Source organism: Bombus huntii, chromosome 13 (genome assembly GCF_024542735.1).
Source record: "Bombus huntii isolate Logan2020A chromosome 13, iyBomHunt1.1, whole genome shotgun sequence".
NCBI classification, from domain to species: domain Eukaryota; kingdom Metazoa; phylum Arthropoda; class Insecta; order Hymenoptera; family Apidae; genus Bombus; species Bombus huntii.
Window position 1 is genome coordinate 9813287 of NC_066250.1, and position 17961 is coordinate 9831247.

Genomic DNA, 17961 nt, shown 5'->3' on the forward strand with positions numbered 1-17961 from the left:
TTGAAATTGTAGCGTGACTTCTGGTTATAAGCATACCAAACTTTGATTATAAAGAGTTAATGATACAATGAAATACAATAAAGTGAGGTGGCAAAACCCAAACTAAATCCAGACGAATATTCTAATTGCAAAAATAAGATCAGAAAAATTAAAAGATATTTTATCGCGGGAGGAGTCCTTAAGAACTGTTTTTATTATGAAAGAAATCATTTGTTATTCATTTACTATTCCTAAAACAATTATATACATCAAAATATGCAATTGAAATACAACATACATTTAATATTCCTAAAACAATTATATTATTTATTTATTATTATTTATTAAACATAGTCCCTGCCTTTCGGCTTTAGACGACTTCCGGTTTACATACTTTCTTACATTACTACGTGACTCGTCTTACAGCACACTTATGCTACCCTAAAACAATTATATACATCCAAATATGCAATTGAAATACAACATCCTATATATATAATATATTTAAAAGTACCGGGTGAAATGAACTCCAGATATTCAGCTACGGTCAACCGATCATAAAGGGTACGGACAGACAGGCTTATACTTCCCCTATCCATCAACTTTACGACCGCTGTTTGCAAATTTTACTCTTTCCAAAGGCTTAAGGACCTACCAAGGTCAGCCGTGTGCGTTTTACGATTTAACCCTAATTAAAGAGGTAAGCGTTCGTGCTTCGACTGACCGTGTCCTCCGTTAGTTTCTATAAGCGCAATATTTGAAAAACATCAACGCCTGTCATTGGGCAATGTACAACAGATTCCTTATTTCATTGCTCTTTCGTTTCTAGAAAGCTGCTCGACGTCATTACACACGTTTAATTTCACATCTAATCGTAAAATAAATAGAAAGTCCGAATCTCCTCTGCAATAAAAGCGGATTATATAAATAATTTATTCCTTCATTCGCAGTTCTGTTAAAAATTCAATCTCTTTTTTGATCTGCATATGTAACCAGGAAAAAGATAACACGAGGATAATGAAAATGAACTTTTTGAATATAGAAAGAAAAAGTAGTAGAAGCGAGTAGAAGTGAAAAATAAAAGTGAAAGGTTCTTTCTTTTCATAAAAAGTTCTATTTATCCATTTTAGATTTGACGATCAAGAAATATTCAACTATGAAAGAAATTTATAATTTTTGTTTTGTTTTGAGAAACACTGATTATGTGGTTACAAGTGAGAAGAATTTTCTCAATCAACTGACGCTATATAATAAACCTATATAATTACCTCGATCATTGCAAGCAGTAATTTTACTCAGAAATGTGTCACGAGCCTCGTAACTCTTTCCTTTCAGCATTCTTACCATCAACCGAAGGTGCAACCCTTCTACAAATATTTGGTTTTAGCTAATGATTACCAAGGTCTAGAGTGGGATTATCTCTGAATATTTACGTCCGGTTGAAAAATGAAAAATATCTCTCTCCATTATTAGATTAGTACAAGTGTTCTGTAATTTTTAATCTTTGAGTCATGCCACTAAATATTTTATTGTATTTTTAACACGGTGTTACGTAATATTTAAAGAAACAAATTCTAAAATAAACCAAGGAACGAACTGTTTTCATTAAATATCTAATGTATTTTTTTTTAATTAATAATAATGTTTTCTAATTCTCTTAGTAGTACTTGGATTTTGAAAATCAGTGATAAATTATTTTACATTTGCAGAATTAAATTTCACAAAAATATCTAAGATTTCTGAGTGTCACACCCTTCGCAAGACAATCATCAAATGACATCGAACGATTAGAACTCCATGGAGAAACTTCCCTATTCTTAAAAATACCTCACTACTCTTATTAAAAGAGAAATTCACGATTGTATTTTCATTACAAAACTACTGAACGTAAATCATAACGATTTTCTATCGTCAGCAGGTAAACTTGAAAAATTCTACAAAAAGGTTAGAATCTTCGGTTAAAAATTCCAAAACTCGTCGAACGAATCAGTAACCCTTTTGCACACCTAAAGATTGACTATTACTCAGGCTGACTTTTTTTCTAGTACGTCGTGAAATCTCTTTTCTCGATCGAAACGAGAAAAAAAAGAACACATTTTTCGTCGATATATGTTTATTGAATCCCTGACATTTTTTTCCACCTCTCCTATTTTTTTGCATCTTTTTTCACTCAATTTGTGAAAAAAACGCGACGATGCGTTTTTCAGGACGTACAGTCGCAGAAGTAATTTTTTGAAATTTATTTCTACGGACGACACAGAAAAATACGAGCTAGCTCGTTACTTACCCACCGTAAATACGATCATACCGTGACTTCACCGAGCCGAAACATTTGTCCGCTAGTGAAAAATAGTATCCTGCAATTTTTCGTTTCTTCAACCTTCCTATCGTGTTCTTTTTTGTTTTCCTCCTTCAGCCGCGATAGCTTGAAAAACGCCGCTGAAAATGCTTCTTTTAATCCCTCACTTGAATTACCCGCCCCTGTAAGAGAAATTATTTTGTTGATAATAATATTGTAAAGTAAAGGAAATTGAAAACTGATTTTGATTTACGAAGTCGTTTGATTGTTGCATAAGAAATGTCATCTCGAGATAGATGATAATGAGTTTCAGTAATGAGTTTCGAAATAAACATATTTTATCAATAGACGGGGGATGTTTATGCAAATTCATATTTTTGTGAATAAAATTAATAAAATAAAGCCTAAGTAACCTATGATTCGTTTTATCCACAAAATATTATAACCAGCACTATACTTTGTATTTTTTCTATATTTCTGCATATTATGCGCATTACATATATGCATTCTTTGACTTTTAAATTTGTCATAAATGTACAAATATTCGCAGTCTACTTATCAAAGAAAGGCCCTGAATTCACATGTTCTTCTATTTGTTGCAATTGTATAAGTTTGCCAATTGTAGCTTTATAACACGCTGATACGTTTTTGTTGCCTCAGGGCGTTAAGATAATCGGAATGGAAATTTCCTGTTTCCTAGTTCTATTTTCTAGCTTCGTAGAATTTACAAGCGTCTATCAGCCTCAAAATTTTCCAATGGATACTCAGCACGGTCAGATAAGGGATAGTAAGCTGAAAAATTCAATAGCGCATGATTAAAGCGATTCATGTGATAAACCAGGAAAGCTGGCCGATAAAACGATCAAAATTTCGTACTTATAACTTATTACGTTACATTTATAATTTATTTGCGGTATTAATTCTGTTTTTATCATTTTTTTCTTGTTTGTCATTATACACGAATTTGACACGTCAAAAGCTATAAAATTTTGTTCTCATTTGATAACAAATGGCTACATATTCTTTGAAACAAGTAGTCGTTACTATGCATTTCATTTCAGCAATCAAACAAGCAGAAGGCTTGATAGATTTACATGATATAATAGAAATTAATTTTAAAAATCACACTTGACACTGTTACACTGATATACTTAACATCGCTGTATCTAAAACTGCTTGAGACGTATTCCTGGCGTAAGCATGCCCAACAAGAGGAGATTTCCGAGGAGACAGCGTTAGACGCAGAAGTATTAAGCATTAACGGTACAAGATGCAAACGTTAAGTGCTACATTTCAGACTGTGACAGCATTAAGACTGTACCTTTAATATTATCATTTAAAAAAATACAAGTTTAATATAGGTATAAAGATTAAAGTATTTTAATCTTTCTGCATAGGTATTTCCGATTAATTTCGATCCAATTGTATTTTTCTAACGCTAAAAAGTATTTCAAGTTTGAATAAAATATAAAAAGATTGTCGTTGTTAGTATGCTTGATTTTTCGTTCCATTTTCGTGTCACACATCCGCTCACAACATTACAAATCTTTTTTACTTGGCAAAATGGCAACAAGATTGAAATATAAAACTTACACGATCGCAGGAGACTTAAATAGCGTACCATTTTTCCTCAGAGTCCCTCAATTAATCTTTCCATCAACGAAAAAATATCACTCGACGGTGAAAAAGACAGCCAATTGATTCGCATAAAGCGATCCAAACGAAAGGAATTAAGGTCTCTGTCTGATCTCGAAATGAAAACTGTCATTCGCGTAACACATCCGTCGTTCATTGACGACAAACGCGCCTCTTCATCGATGCACGCCATTCCGAGCGCGTTTCTTTCGACAGCATCACCGTCCGTATCGATCTTCTCGCGTCGTGTGCGTATATGCCGAGAGTGACGGCCTGGTTTCGAAAAATCGAGCACCGAAAATTACGCGTGCCATTCCGATCCTATCGTCGGTGCATTCGAACGCGTTCGATTGGCAGCCCCGGGCGAGTCATAAAACTGGCACGCAGCGTGCACTTGATTCGTCCGTGTTTGTGTGCGTGTTGCGCTCTATCTGACTGACAGGCTAACAATTTGGCCCTATTATCGGTTAAGCAAATACGAGACAGAAAGAAGAGTAGAGAGGAAAATTAATCGTGTACAGCGTGAGTACACACTCTTTCATAAGTGTGAAAACACTTGCTGATCTTATATGAAATTACAAGTGATAATATGACAGAGATTATCAAAGAAAGACATATTTAATTACAATTTTATATAAAATTATAACTGAACTTTATTTTTTGTGATATGATAATGCCATTGTTTTACTTGACAAAATTATACTATTTTATAAGAAATATTTTGGAATTTAAAAATTGTTCGAACCTTTTTTATCGATAATAACCACTGTGCGTACGTAAATAATATTTTATTAGAGAACCTCAAAACCCAAAGACTATTACTTTATTATAAAAGGAAGAAATTTCTCAATTGCTAAATAATCGAATTATTAACAATTTTTTATTTTAAAACAATTACCAGAAAAATTTACTCTTCTTGAAAGTTGTTCTTCTAGCAAGGCAACTATATTTTGCCAAATAATTCTAAACATCTTTAGGTTGTAATAATTTCTTAAATATTCGCCAGAAGTCCACGTTCTTATGAACGAACGTGTACATCCAAACCTATTCAGTTTCAAATAAAATCAGCTTCACGCTAAATAATTTTCCATCTTTGTCGTCCAATTACAACGGACAGGTAGGTTTAACAGTCTCGTTTCCGGCGCAGTTAGATTCAATAAGGGGATAGGTGGCCACGTCGTGGATCGTTTGGTATAATGATCGAGGCATAAAACAGGCTGCGCCCCATTGCTACAGAATTGCAGATCTCGTGCAGTTCCGTGGAAGCGGTTTTCTTTTCGTTTGCTTAGAAACGTGTTTAGGCTGTCATCGTGTGCGGCAGAATGCACCGAAAACTCGATAACGATCGCGAAACGAGAGGGTAAGAGGTTTCGCTACGGTCATTCGATTTTAACCGGAGGAGGTTACCGGCTGTCTTCCTGTCCTCGGGGGAAACGCGTCCAATTTGCTTAAACTGAAACTCGAGCGTTTCGCGTGCTTCGAAACTGATTAGTCGCATAGTATAATCTACAGATCCTAGCTTGTTTCTTGTAAAGAGCATGCAAAGCTTCGTTCTGATCACTCGAGTTAGTATTCATGTAAATCGCTTCACTCGGAGCGGTTCGTGTTTAAGTAACTACATTTCGAATGGATACCAAAGGATAGATCGCGAACGTTTATACACTTACGGAAAATTTAAGCATAGAGATTAAAAATACTCGAAGTAAAATACTCGTTATATTACGATCGAAATAAATATTTAGCTTTCTTTCCAAATAAATTTTTAGCTTTTTTCTTAAGTATCATTTCCTTATGTGTACATATTTATAAAAATGTAAATTCAAGTAAACGTCTGAAATCTATTAATGCAAAATGGACATAGCGTAATATAATATAATTTCAGTTATTTAATAATATTTATTTTTGATGATTCGTCTTATGGGTACAAAAAGTATTGACATACTATTGTAGTTATTATACAATAGCATTTAATTTGCCTACTAATTAATTAAGTCAAAGTATAGTAAATTTCCGTATCATTTATAATAATAGGTATTGTTATACGACTACAGAAATTTGATGATACAAAGATGAAACATAGGACCAATAGATATCTTTTGTAGTCAGTGTATCTAGATTTTATGATTACGTGTTTATTAGAAGATATCTCTTGACTGCCATAAAAGGATTTGACTTCTGCATATTTTTAAAAAATGCGTATTATCATACTGTAAATCGTTATCATACAAAATAAAGAAAAATTTAGCTATGTGTGTGAATTTTTCATAATAAAAATATTTATCAGCGCAGCAAGCGATTCCATCGTTTAACTTAATGTACAAACTATTGTACAATATATTCCAATTTCCATTTTGCCTTTCAAAAGTGGGAATACAGTAAAATAAAAAGAGAACTTAAACCACAGGATAACAATCCACAATGGTGCAATGGTCTAATGCAAATGAAAAAGCCCGGTGGCAACGAAAGATACAGTTTTATCGGGTTAGAAGGGAAAAAATCGTACGCGTACTCGCTTTATTTTCACGTTCGCCCTATAACCGCGATAAATTTTCATGAAATAGCAAGCTATCTAGGGATCGTTTCATCGAAAATGAGAATGGAGGGTCGATTTTTTAAATATTTTAATTCGCAATTTCTGTATGTACTAAAAATAACTTATTGTATCTTATTCTGATAGTTCCGTTATTTCTATTCAAGCTCATTTTATTCCAGAGATACTTTCAGAATCGTGTCCTTTTTCGATTAAACTAGACGTATTAAACTTGGATAGAACTAGTCGTATATAATTTTGCTTAATTTTAGATAAAGTATTCTTTCGCAACTTCCTTATTAAATAAAAAATTCGCAGTATACAAACTTGACGTTATAATACGCTTCCGGAAACGAGCTATTCTTCTACGGTGATGATAAAACATCCCCATCGACCTATATACTCATACTCCAACAACAAATACGAATAGTCACACTATACATATCGTTTCCTTAAAATTAAGAGTTAAACCTGGACTCGAAGAGTACCTCAAGATTTGTGAATCTATATAAATACATGCGCCCATTTCGCGAAGCTCCTTTATTTTTCCTGTGAGGTATAATAATCCATGGAGCAGCAGAAGCGGATTGCACACACCCTAATCTGATATTTCGACGCAAGGGGAGCGTATATTAATGTCGGTCTGCAGGGAGTAAAGGCGAATACCGCAGCGTGTACATTTTTATCCGACCACCAGCCGAGGCCTACGTAATCCACCGGCACCCTATAAGGCTAATGAGTCACACTGATCTCGTGCACGCCATTGACAAACCGTCTTAACACCATAAAACCACAGGTATACAGAATATTTTAAGGCGGTCTTAATAGCTTTTGCAGAAATTCGTCAAAACTCGCATAATACTATTGAATAACACGTTGAACAGTTGTATCCATAAGGAGAAGTGAATTTTCGGAGTAAAGCCATATTTTCGGGTATATGGAAGTTATTTGGAGAGGGAAGGGTTTTCTCGGAAGGGTTATATCGAGGAATTAAGTTGGCTCCGGTGCGTATCGCGATGTAAGCCGCTTTATCAGACCACTCGAGTATATTAAACACGTGACGGGTCGACGGAAGATCGATCCTCGGCGAGATAGCCGAATTCGAATGTTGGCCACGAACGTGGTGCACGACCGATAAATCGAAGTTTAGATTACGAAAATGACTGTCTTCGGTGAAAGAGAAGTCATTTGACGACTGAATAACGAGTTGTAGGTATATTTACATAAACATTAATAACTCGTAATATCCTGTAATCACTGTGTCTCGAATAACTGTGAGTCATTTTGAAAAAGGATGTAGCAGTTTGTTATGCGAAGGAAACACGTTCTTTCGTGACCACCTTTTCCTCTTCTCTTTTGTTATTACATGTATCTCCTTCGATGGTAATTTGCAATTATTATGAAGTTACTATAAATAAATCTGTAAACGCGAAGTTTGCAATGGGATTAGAAGTGTTGAAAATCATATCACCCTTCTGGTACGTCTCATAGGAAAATCGATAAGTTAAAATTCGATACTTGAGAGCGAGGTATTGTTATGTGGAAGTGTGTACAGCGTACACCTTTGGCCACTATACAGGAGACACTTCGAGAGTCGTTATGCAGAAAGGGATTTGCATGGGGTATGAAGTTGGTGTTTTAAGTCTTCATGCAAATGCGAATGGAAACGTTGAAAAGTAATAATGAAAGCTGATTGTATATCGAATAGAATTTCGACGTGGTACACGTAACTTGGCAGAATTTATTGAGAGATTAACACCCACCATGTGTAATATCAAAGTATTACGATCCTTATCTGTAGACAGTCTAGAGCCTAGAGAGTCTAGACGTTTCTGTGACTCATAGAGACTCGGGAGAATATTGAACACGTTCGAAGAGACAGGGGAGAAACGCGAACGATCGATTATGTCGCGACAGGTTTTCTAGAAAAGGGGAAAAAATAATTTAAATATCCTTTCTGCGTGATTGCACAAAACGCGACATTGTAAAAAATCAATGATTATAGTTTATTATAAATGTTAATTGTTGAAACTGATTTAATTGGAATTGCAAATAGAAAGAAATTTAAAATAGAATGTCAATAAAGGGAGAATAAATTTAAATGAGATTGAACAGTTCAGATTCCGTCGAGCCAACAAACATCGAGTGCGCTAGAGATTCAGAGGAAAAAGCCTACTGTGATCGCCGACAGGTGGAAGCACACTATCGGTGCATCTCGTCTTCTCATTCACCCTTCTTACTCCACCTATGTAACATTATAACATACAACATACTTGTTATGTTACTCATACCTTTCGACATACCTTATATTACTCGTTCGTCACAACTAATTGTACAGCATGATATTATCAAATCGTTCTTTTGAGTAAATTATGAATCAATTATACAAGTAGATGGGAATAAAATCATTACAGATTCTTCTAATAGATACAAAATCTTAAGAAATACAAATATATATATATATATACCTTACAGATAATGGTCCTTATACGTTAATAAATAAATATCGAGTATCTCCTTAACGAAAGATAATCTTCTCTGTCTACATATTCCTTAAATCTACTACTCACGTACTATAATAGCATTCGAAGTTCCCTATCAATTCCTAGCTTACCCCACAAACCACTCCCTTTATCGTTAGCGTGTAAAGACATTTCAGAGCTAAACGTTCTATTTTCATGTTTTCCATTTCTTGAAATTGCATTCGATCTTCGATAGAAAAGCGAAGTGTACTTCAAGTACAACTCAATTTCCAGCGGCCGGTCTAGCGCACTTCAATTACATTCTCGATGTATCTACGAACCGGTCGATGGCCATGGAGTGTGCCCTCGACGTGCACTCGCACGACGGGCGCCCAATTTTCCGCGTGCGGCCGAATGCACGGAAGGATAGATCGCGGAGGCCACAGGTATTCTCCTGGCTCCGTCACGCCGCACACTTTTTCTCCTCTACGCATTCCACGAGGGATCGAGGGGCCCCGGAGGGCCACGACCGCGACCCACGCGCCGCGACGCGGCTATACCGCTTCAGCGCTCAAAGTCGAATGACGATCGCGTCCCCACCACCCACGCAACCGTCGTGCGCGGCACGCTCGTCCTCGAGCCAGGTGCGTGGTGGGGGTGAGATGCGGCCAATCAGCGCGCATACGTCGTACGCCGCGTCGAATCTTGGTCACGTGATTGGCGGCCAGCGGTTCTTCGTCTCGCTCCCAGTTGTAGTCGAGCAGCGTCGTTCCTGCAGGTTTGATCGGTTCTTTCCTCGTAACCCTCCACTGTCATTGTTTGGCCTTAGGAAGGGTGAGTCCCTTCGTCCTTTACCAACCATTCTACCCCTCTCTGCTTCGCTCAAAAGGGATGCGAGAGCACGATCCCCGCAGCGATCTTCGTCGCACTTATCGCACTTCTACGAACTCCTGGACTTGCTTCCCCCTCCCAGACGCCCTTTACACGCTTTACCCGTTTCCTACCCTTTGTAGGGCGGCAAAGTTCAGCGGCTGAAATACGCTGCTGGCTTCGCTCGGCGCCGGAACCATCCCGCACTGGCTCCGCTGATTATCTTCCCGCCGAGCCTTTGACACGCCTGTGCTCTCACGAAGTTTGAGATACTCCTAGCAGATAGACCCGGGAATTGGTGTATGTAAGAGATGGTTCGAGTGACGCTGCGCGAGCCGATTTGTTATCGGGATGACGCTTCTCGTTGCGGAAATAGGATAGGCACTCAGAAATTGCAATATTTTCTAGAAAAATCACACGTCTGGCTTTGATGATTATTTGACTCGTTGGTGTCTAATGATGATAGAGGTTTGAAATATTCACTTGCGTGGGTAACTCGAGATATCTTGTTTTTACGATTTTTTTTTATTTTACGCAGATATCTTTGTAGTTTGACAATAGACACAATAAAGGAATATCAAAATTCGGTACTATGCCAAAATATGATGCATCGGAAATTCCACAATCTTATCAGATTGGATGTAAAAATTTCACTATTCATGACATTTCTGTAGCATAACCCTAAATGATTCATTGGGAATTCCATAATATAGGAACTCTACCACAATCCCATCAACTCACAATTAAATCGAAGAATTTAATAAACACTGCGTTCTATACAAAATTGAAATCTAAGCGATTTCTTTAGATCTCAAGATTAATGTAGGCAAAATTGAATATAAAAATTCCGGAATTTCTCACACGAATAGTACTACTCCAAATGATCCATACAAAATTCTTCATGCCATTCCAAGTCCACACAACCACGCTTTCTCCAACTTAAAATGAAACCCGCGATAAACAGCGGGTTCTATCGGATCCAGTATCAATTACGAAGTGGTTGCGTGGCACATCCGAAGAAATACTACGTATCCGAGTTTCGTGCCGAGCATACGTGCACGTATGCGCCGAGATAAATGCCGCGGCGCGCGTTTAATCGGTCGCACAAGTAGAAAGAGTAATTTCGAAAGACTCGGGGAGGGAGTAGGAGGCACGTGCCAGTGGTGCGCGCGTGCGTCAGTCCGCACTCGACGCACGGTGGCACTCGGCTATTTTCGAAGAACGTGATATAAGTCCCGATGACGTTCGTGCTTGTTCCGTGTGTATGTGCGTCCCTGTGTAGAAATTACCATTGCCACTTCTCGATCCGCGACGTCGTATATACCATGAGCAGCCGGTTCTAATGACCTTTCGACGCGCGATACGCGTCACGAGACTAATCGCCTCTGTCGGGGAAAACACGGCATGGCATTGTTCCTTATCGGTTATCGCTCACGATCATCTATGATTTCCATACAACTCCACCTATTTCGATTTTTGGCATTCATGACTTTCGAAATTTTTAATGCGGAGTTTTGAAGATTTTTTAACCTCGTCTTTTTGTCTCAAACATCAATAATCATGTCATATTTGACGAAGCAGTATATTCATACACGTATTTTGTATAATAAAGAAATTTTGGTTTCTTCCAATCGATTCTGAGAAATTTCCAAAAAGCTAAGCATTAATTATTATTACTCTAAAATCAAGAAAATTGTGTAAAGCAGAAGTCGTCAATGATCAGCTCTAGCTAGCCTAATCTATAATACATACCAGGAATGTTTTCGAGTTTAAAACTACCATATGTAACGTATCTTCAACGACTTCCAAATAAATTTTCCTTTAAAAATTTTCAAAATTTCCGTCCTCTTTCACAAAATTCGAACGCAGTTTCAAAGATATTGGCCACCCATCCGACACTAGGTCGAAGGGTGGTGAAACGTATTTTCCACAAAGAGAAAAGGAGTATGAGAGAAAGGAGGGAAAAACAGTCGATGACAGTGCACAAAAATCGAATCGATCCGAGTCCGGGAGTCGGGTTCTCTGGTGGGGATTTGCGCGAGGCAACCCGGCACGGTCGTCGGTTTAGAGGAACCTGGAAGGGGGTTCATGCCCTGGGTGGGGGCACTTAAAGGCAACCGGGTGCCGACCGACCGTCGGAATTCGGTGGTGGAAGGGAAGTCCAGGTTAAACCGTCACGCGCTATCCCCTCCTGTGTCGGCTGGTCGCCGTTTGCCCCCACCCTTAAAGTGGCAGCGCCTCCATCGGGCATTCCATCGGGTGGCACGCTTCGACGAGACGACAGAAGACGTTCGTCGTTCGTTCAGTCAGTCGTGCTCTGACGCCCGTTCCGAGTGGTCGGAGTTCAGTGAGAGAGTTGAGCGAGCAAGGGACGTGTGGAGAGACAACGTTCTCTTTACTCTGTTCTCTCGTTCGAGAAATAATATACGAATTACCCTCTTCGAATATTCTTCAATTATCGTTTGATCAGTCACTTGGATTACGAGTGCAAAACACCAGCCTGGCCATACGTTTTAGTGAACACTCGCTAGAAAGATCGTTACTTTGGATTAACAGTGCAGTGTGTAGCAGAACGGCAAATTGTGTTAAACGATTTGTCGAATTTCTCGTTTGATTTCTGTTCTGTGATATAAGAACTGTTTCGGGACGATGGTGACCGGAGTGGGTGCCACGATGCCAACAGGCGGTGTCACTGTCGGTGCTACGCCGCCGGCGCAACACGTGCCCCAGGAAGCTGGACAACCTCCTGCGCAAACCACTACCACGACTACCACTACGAGAAGATCTGGAGAGAATCGGCGGGTTAGTGTCTCTATCAAGATTTCACGTCCTTTCGGGAATTTATTGATTTGGAACGTTTTCATTGTCACGAGACTGGTCGATCCATGAAGTCGAAAATCTTTTGAAGCTTCTGAGACGGTCTTTCGAGACTGTCTAAGAATTTTCGAAGGATGTTTGAACATGCGGCTTTTTCATTGTCACGAAACTATAATCAGTGAATTTTGGAAGAAAGTTTGAAAATAGTGTTTTTAATAATTATAGAATAAATAATATAATATAATATATTATATAATAAATAATAAATAAATGAAAGTAGACCACAAATACAATGAAAGAGATCGACGAGTCATGGTTGATATTGGGAAATACAATTTTGTCGATGATTATTAAAGTGCATTAGTCTCGACGAATGTTTGTCTCTCTTGGAAAGAATGGAAACACAGAGTATTGTGTCGATTTTGCACCGTTGACCAAACGATGCTTTGCAACGAACGATTAATTGAAGTAACTCGGCAACGTGCCTGACCTGACTATCCTCTTTTTGTTACAGAGCAATAAACCGATTATGGAAAAACGGCGACGAGCCCGCATTAACAACTGCCTAAACGACCTGAAGACCCTCATACTGGACGCCATGAAAAAAGACGTAAGTATCTTGACATCATGTAATTCGAACGCTCCCCCGCATGTTATTCGATTTTCAATCGTCAACTTTTTCTTCTCTTTGAATTTTAGCTATAGATAATATAACATTTTAATTGAAAATTCGCGCTCAAAATCATGACTTGTTCCATAGAACCATGAATTTAAATTAAAAAGGAAATCGTATTATTATTTCGTTGTCTTGAAAAATTCTTTAGTAAGAAATCGGTCGAAATTACTATCGATATCGTTAATTTCGGATTAATTAACAAAAAATTGGTGAAAGGTTCGATATAGATAAGACTTAGAACGCAACTGCAAATTTTTCGCGACTTTTATCCAAAATTCAGCTATCTATGATCCGAACTGTTATATAATCGCGGTATTATGTTTGCGATTACAGCCATCGCGACATTCGAAACTGGAGAAGGCCGACATTCTGGAGATGACAGTGAAACACCTGGAATCGCTCCAGCGTCAACAGGTTGCCTTGGCGGCCGCGACCGATCCGAACGTACTAAACAAATTCCGTGCTGGTTTCACGGAATGCGCCGGTGAGGTTGGCAGGTTTCCCGGGCTGGACGCCTCGGTGAAGAGACGTTTGATGGCCCACTTGGCCACCTACCTTGGTCCGGTTGAGGCAAGCAACAACACGCAGGCGACGAATCAGCAGCCTGTCCAACCGGCGCCACCGACTACGCAGCTCCAAGTGCACATTCTGCCTCAAGTGGACGCAACCCCGAGGATTCAGGTGCAACAATCAAACGGGATCTTCTTCACGAACGCGAATGGCACGGGTCTTCAATTGGTCCCAACGAGATTACCAAATGGAGACATCGCATTGGTGCTCCCAGCGGGTGCAAAAGCGACTCCTGTTACGTCACCAGCCGCATCTCCGGCGCCAACCTCGCCTCTGCCAACTCTGATCCCAATTCCTCAGAGAACGGCTAGCACGGCATCGGCATCGTCCTCGTCATCTTCTGCTAGCTCGACGTCCACGTCGGCGGCGAGTCCAGTAGCATTCGAAGCACCTCCAGCGACTTTCCGCGAACAACCTGCAGCTTACACCAATGGAAACAGTCACAGAGACGTCGCGACGTCGCCAGCCAACGGTTACACAAGCGATCCAGAATTCGATCCTCGTGTATACAGTCCTCCTCTTCAGAAACCTCTTGCATTGGTGATGAGGAAGAGCGTTGTGCCAGAAGTGGAAGATAAACCGTGGAGGCCGTGGTAAAGAGTCGTCAAGAGTGAAACTGAATTTTCGCGTTGCTCATTGGGGTCAAGATATCGAAGAAAATTTGGGCTAATTGCTGTATAATCGATCGCGGGTGAAGAAGACATGTCTCGAGTGATATATACGCTTCGGCGGAAGAGACGTGGATTTGGTGGAGAACAGTCCCGCGGGACACGGATCATTGTTCCTTACGTATCGCGTTTTCGAAGTCGTGTTTTTGTTAGGGTGAAAGGTGTCCTGCGAGCTAGGATCTTGTCGCTGTCAAACCGTGAGAATTCGATATTTCCCGAGTGTGTGCAGTCGGCCAGTAGCCTATGAGGCAGTGCCTTATACAGTGCCTTGTAAATATTGTTTTATTTTATCAGTTAAACATCGTATTCGTCGAGAACCTGGATTTAAAAAATAACCCTTCGTAAATCTTTTTTCATCATTTTTCATTTCATCGGTATCGTCCTGTTAACTGTTTCTTTCCTTCCTCTACGATGTTTTCGCGTTCTATTTTGATTTCCTTTTACCTTTTGTATATAACGTTAGACGAATATCATATTTTAAGTGCCTTACGCAACAAGAATCACCGAGGTCTTCCATTCTGTTTCTTGTACGGAGAAAACGGCCAAGCGAGTGTTTTGCCGTGTACCGTGGTTGTAATAAGTACGAGGAACGTATGTAAAACTAACTGCGAAATCGCCTAGTTTGTAGATTACTTAAGCCTTGTGCGTGAAAGAAGAGGAGCAGGAGAGCGTGAGAGGCTGAGCGTGATCGTATGAGTATGATCTGTCCTAATTTATATTTATATCGAGTGCGGAGAAAATTTATAAATTCCTCTCTATCCTGAGAATAGAACAAAAGATCGACGCTTATCAACAAGAGCATCAAATAAATATTGATCTCTTTGTCAAAACTCAATTATTGGTCTCGTTTATTTCCTCGTCCCTTACCTCCATTACCTCTTTTAGATTTACCAATTTCTAAATCAATCTTTTCAGATTCAAACTTCATCTTTTTTAAGTGCAATTTTTCTATCGTAAGTTTAGTCTACGTTTCTCAACTTTAACATTGCTTCCAGTCTTGAACGAATCTTCGTTTAATTATATTAGCAATCTAAGACCGATAATATACGAAAAGAGATAAATACGAAAGAAGCAAAGATCGATCGTTCATTATTCCAAGTTTTTACTCTTCAAATACAATTTACTCGTAGCCATACCAAGTTTAAGAGAACAGAGTATAATCCTATAAGAGCATTCTATCATACGAAAGAGTATTTCGCAGGTAGTCTAGCTAAATGCTTCAAAACTATTACAAGTGGGGCCCTATGCACCATCTGCGCCGCTGCAGCTCCCAATGCATACTGAGCGAAGGTACCTGAGCATTGCCGCCGAGGTGCTGCCACCTGAAGGAGAATATCGTAGGTTCTCCTGTATTAAACCGGTGTTGGGGGGCTCCTTTCGTGGTCCTGGCACCCGACGAGGACCCGAAATTCGTATCTCTACCACCGAGCTAGGCCGAAAACGTGGGCCGACAAGAACCTGCTGCCTCCTGGTGATGGATCCTCGAACACTGTGAGGCCCTTGTACCTTCGAAAGTCGTGCCCTTTTCGCCTCGCAAGGATCACAGAGGGCGTCTGCAATTCGATCGAACCATTTTCCTGAATCGTGCTAATCACAAAAGAATACACGTGGAGAGTGGAACGGAAGAAGTCACGGATTCGAAATTATCAGGCAACGAGGAGAATCTAATCTCGAGACTTTGATAACTGATTATCGTTGTCGACTTTCTCCCGTAATCAACTATGAGTAATTTTCCAGAGAGTCGAGCCACGCTTCCAGATCGGAAAATTCTTTGGATTGATATTTAGAAACGTCATCGAAGACACTATGCTGTATCGAACGGTGAAAGGTTTCCAAGAGGCTATATTTATCGTCTCCTCGTTATGCTATTATTTGCTATTATTGTACAGATTGTATATAGACTTTTTTTGTTGTTGAATAGTAAAAGATTTCGTATTCGAGATTAGAGTGTTTAATATCGATGTCTAGACATAATACATGCTATTGGTGATGCAGTTTCGAAAGCAGGAAGTGACTAGAGGAAATTTTGGACCGTTGCCTAGGCGTCTGGATTTTACAAGAAACCACGATGCCGGTGCATTACCATAATGCACCTCTGGCTGGCCGGTGGCGTCTCTGGCACCGCAATTTACGGCGCAGAAGTAGCGGCACACGCAATATCACGTTGAATGACAAGTTGCGCGGTAGCACCTTATCGTTTTCGATCGCAAATCCGGCGCTAGGGTCAAAGTAAATAACGCTTCCAGTCGTGCTATACTTTTCGTAGTAACGAACGAGGAAATGCATACATATAAATAGAAGAGCATAAAGTATTTTCAATCTGGTTGATGAGTTTCAATGGCAACTCGTGACCATTCGATGATTTCCTTTCGAATGTACAGTTGGAGGGAGGTATATACGAGTACATAGTTGGGTTTTAAAATAGACTAAGTGTTGAAATTGGTGTAATTGAGAGTTGGAATTGCAGTTCGAGGCATATAAAAGGGAATAAGAAACTTGAGCATCGTTTAACACAGTATGATTTAATTTACAGTTGTCTGTTCCTTCGTAATAGATTTAAAGAAAATTTTGTATATATTGGCTGATTGAATTTATTATTCATTTGAAGCTTAAATAACTTAAATGGAATTGAAAATACATACAAGACAAAGTTAATCGCATACATTATATAAAAATTTTAAACGTCATTTTATAAATGATCTTTGAAAATTATTTCAATGTTTGATCCTATATGGTATGGTGATATATATGATTATCCCAATGGATGTCACCACTTAATAGTTTACTTTACAACTCCGGCACATTAATTGCACCAATTGTACATACTTAACAGTGCTGTTCTAAGTATATACGTATATCGTATGGTTTCTAGGTACAAAAGTGCCCATCTTACACTAGCTGACATGTTGCATAAGTAACAGACACGGGAGCTAGAATTCCTAGTTATCTACGCGCCGACGAGTTGGTTATCTTTTGTTACGTAAAATCTCCGACAAACAGGTCTCACGAGATACCGAGATCTGACCGGATTCTCATCTCTAACCTCTCACGTACGATTTCCATGGCGACAATGCTACGAGAAGGATCATTTCTTCGCGTCGAAACGCGGCCATAATTGCCAGTTCACAACTTGAACCAGTCCTCCGTTCGGGGAAACGTTCTTTTATTTATTAGCCCCGACCCTGGAGTTTGCCTCTAATGGTCATTAGGATGATAATCGAGTCGCATAATTTCACCGGCTAATTTAATTAAATCACATGATTTTTCGCGTCGTCGAATCATTATCTGCGGATCCCTATTACTACAGACAAGAAAAGAATCTCTACTCGGAGAAAAGAGAAATTTTTTTCTCCTTTTCTATCTTTTTTTTAGTCTTTTGTTTCTAACTGAATGAACCGCGCGACTTTCGGGTTGTCACTAAAATTGCGAATGACACGGCATAACAGATAAAAAGA

General features: G+C 39.2%; 2 protein-coding genes across 16 annotated transcripts in view; one reads left to right on the forward strand and one right to left on the reverse strand.

Annotated features, from left to right (window-relative positions):
* Positions 1 to 206: 206 nt before the first annotated feature.
* Positions 207 to 17961, reverse strand: part of LOC126872552 (uncharacterized) — a 433925-nt gene continuing 416170 nt past the window's right edge. For 5 of the 15 annotated variants that reach the window (XR_007692037.1, XR_007692038.1, XR_007692049.1 and 2 more), the window contains 4 exons: positions 2267 to 2460; positions 1248 to 1467; positions 494 to 882; positions 207 to 420 (listed from right to left, as the gene is read on the reverse strand). The gene's annotated coding sequence lies outside the window, so the exon portion shown is untranslated. Of the gene's footprint in view, positions 421 to 493; positions 883 to 1247; positions 1468 to 2266; positions 10293 to 17961 lie in introns of those variants that run through there. The other 10 variants (XR_007692048.1, XR_007692050.1, XR_007692044.1 and 7 more) reach the window with 10 other exon arrangements.
* LOC126872551 (protein hairy) lies at positions 12005 to 15341 on the forward strand. The gene is made up of 3 exons (XM_050632637.1): positions 12005 to 12577; positions 13107 to 13202; positions 13602 to 15341. The coding sequence occupies exons 1-3, from the start codon at positions 12425 to 12427 to the stop codon at positions 14433 to 14435; spliced, it is 1083 nt and encodes a 360-aa protein (XP_050488594.1). The 5' UTR covers positions 12005 to 12424; the 3' UTR covers positions 14436 to 15341.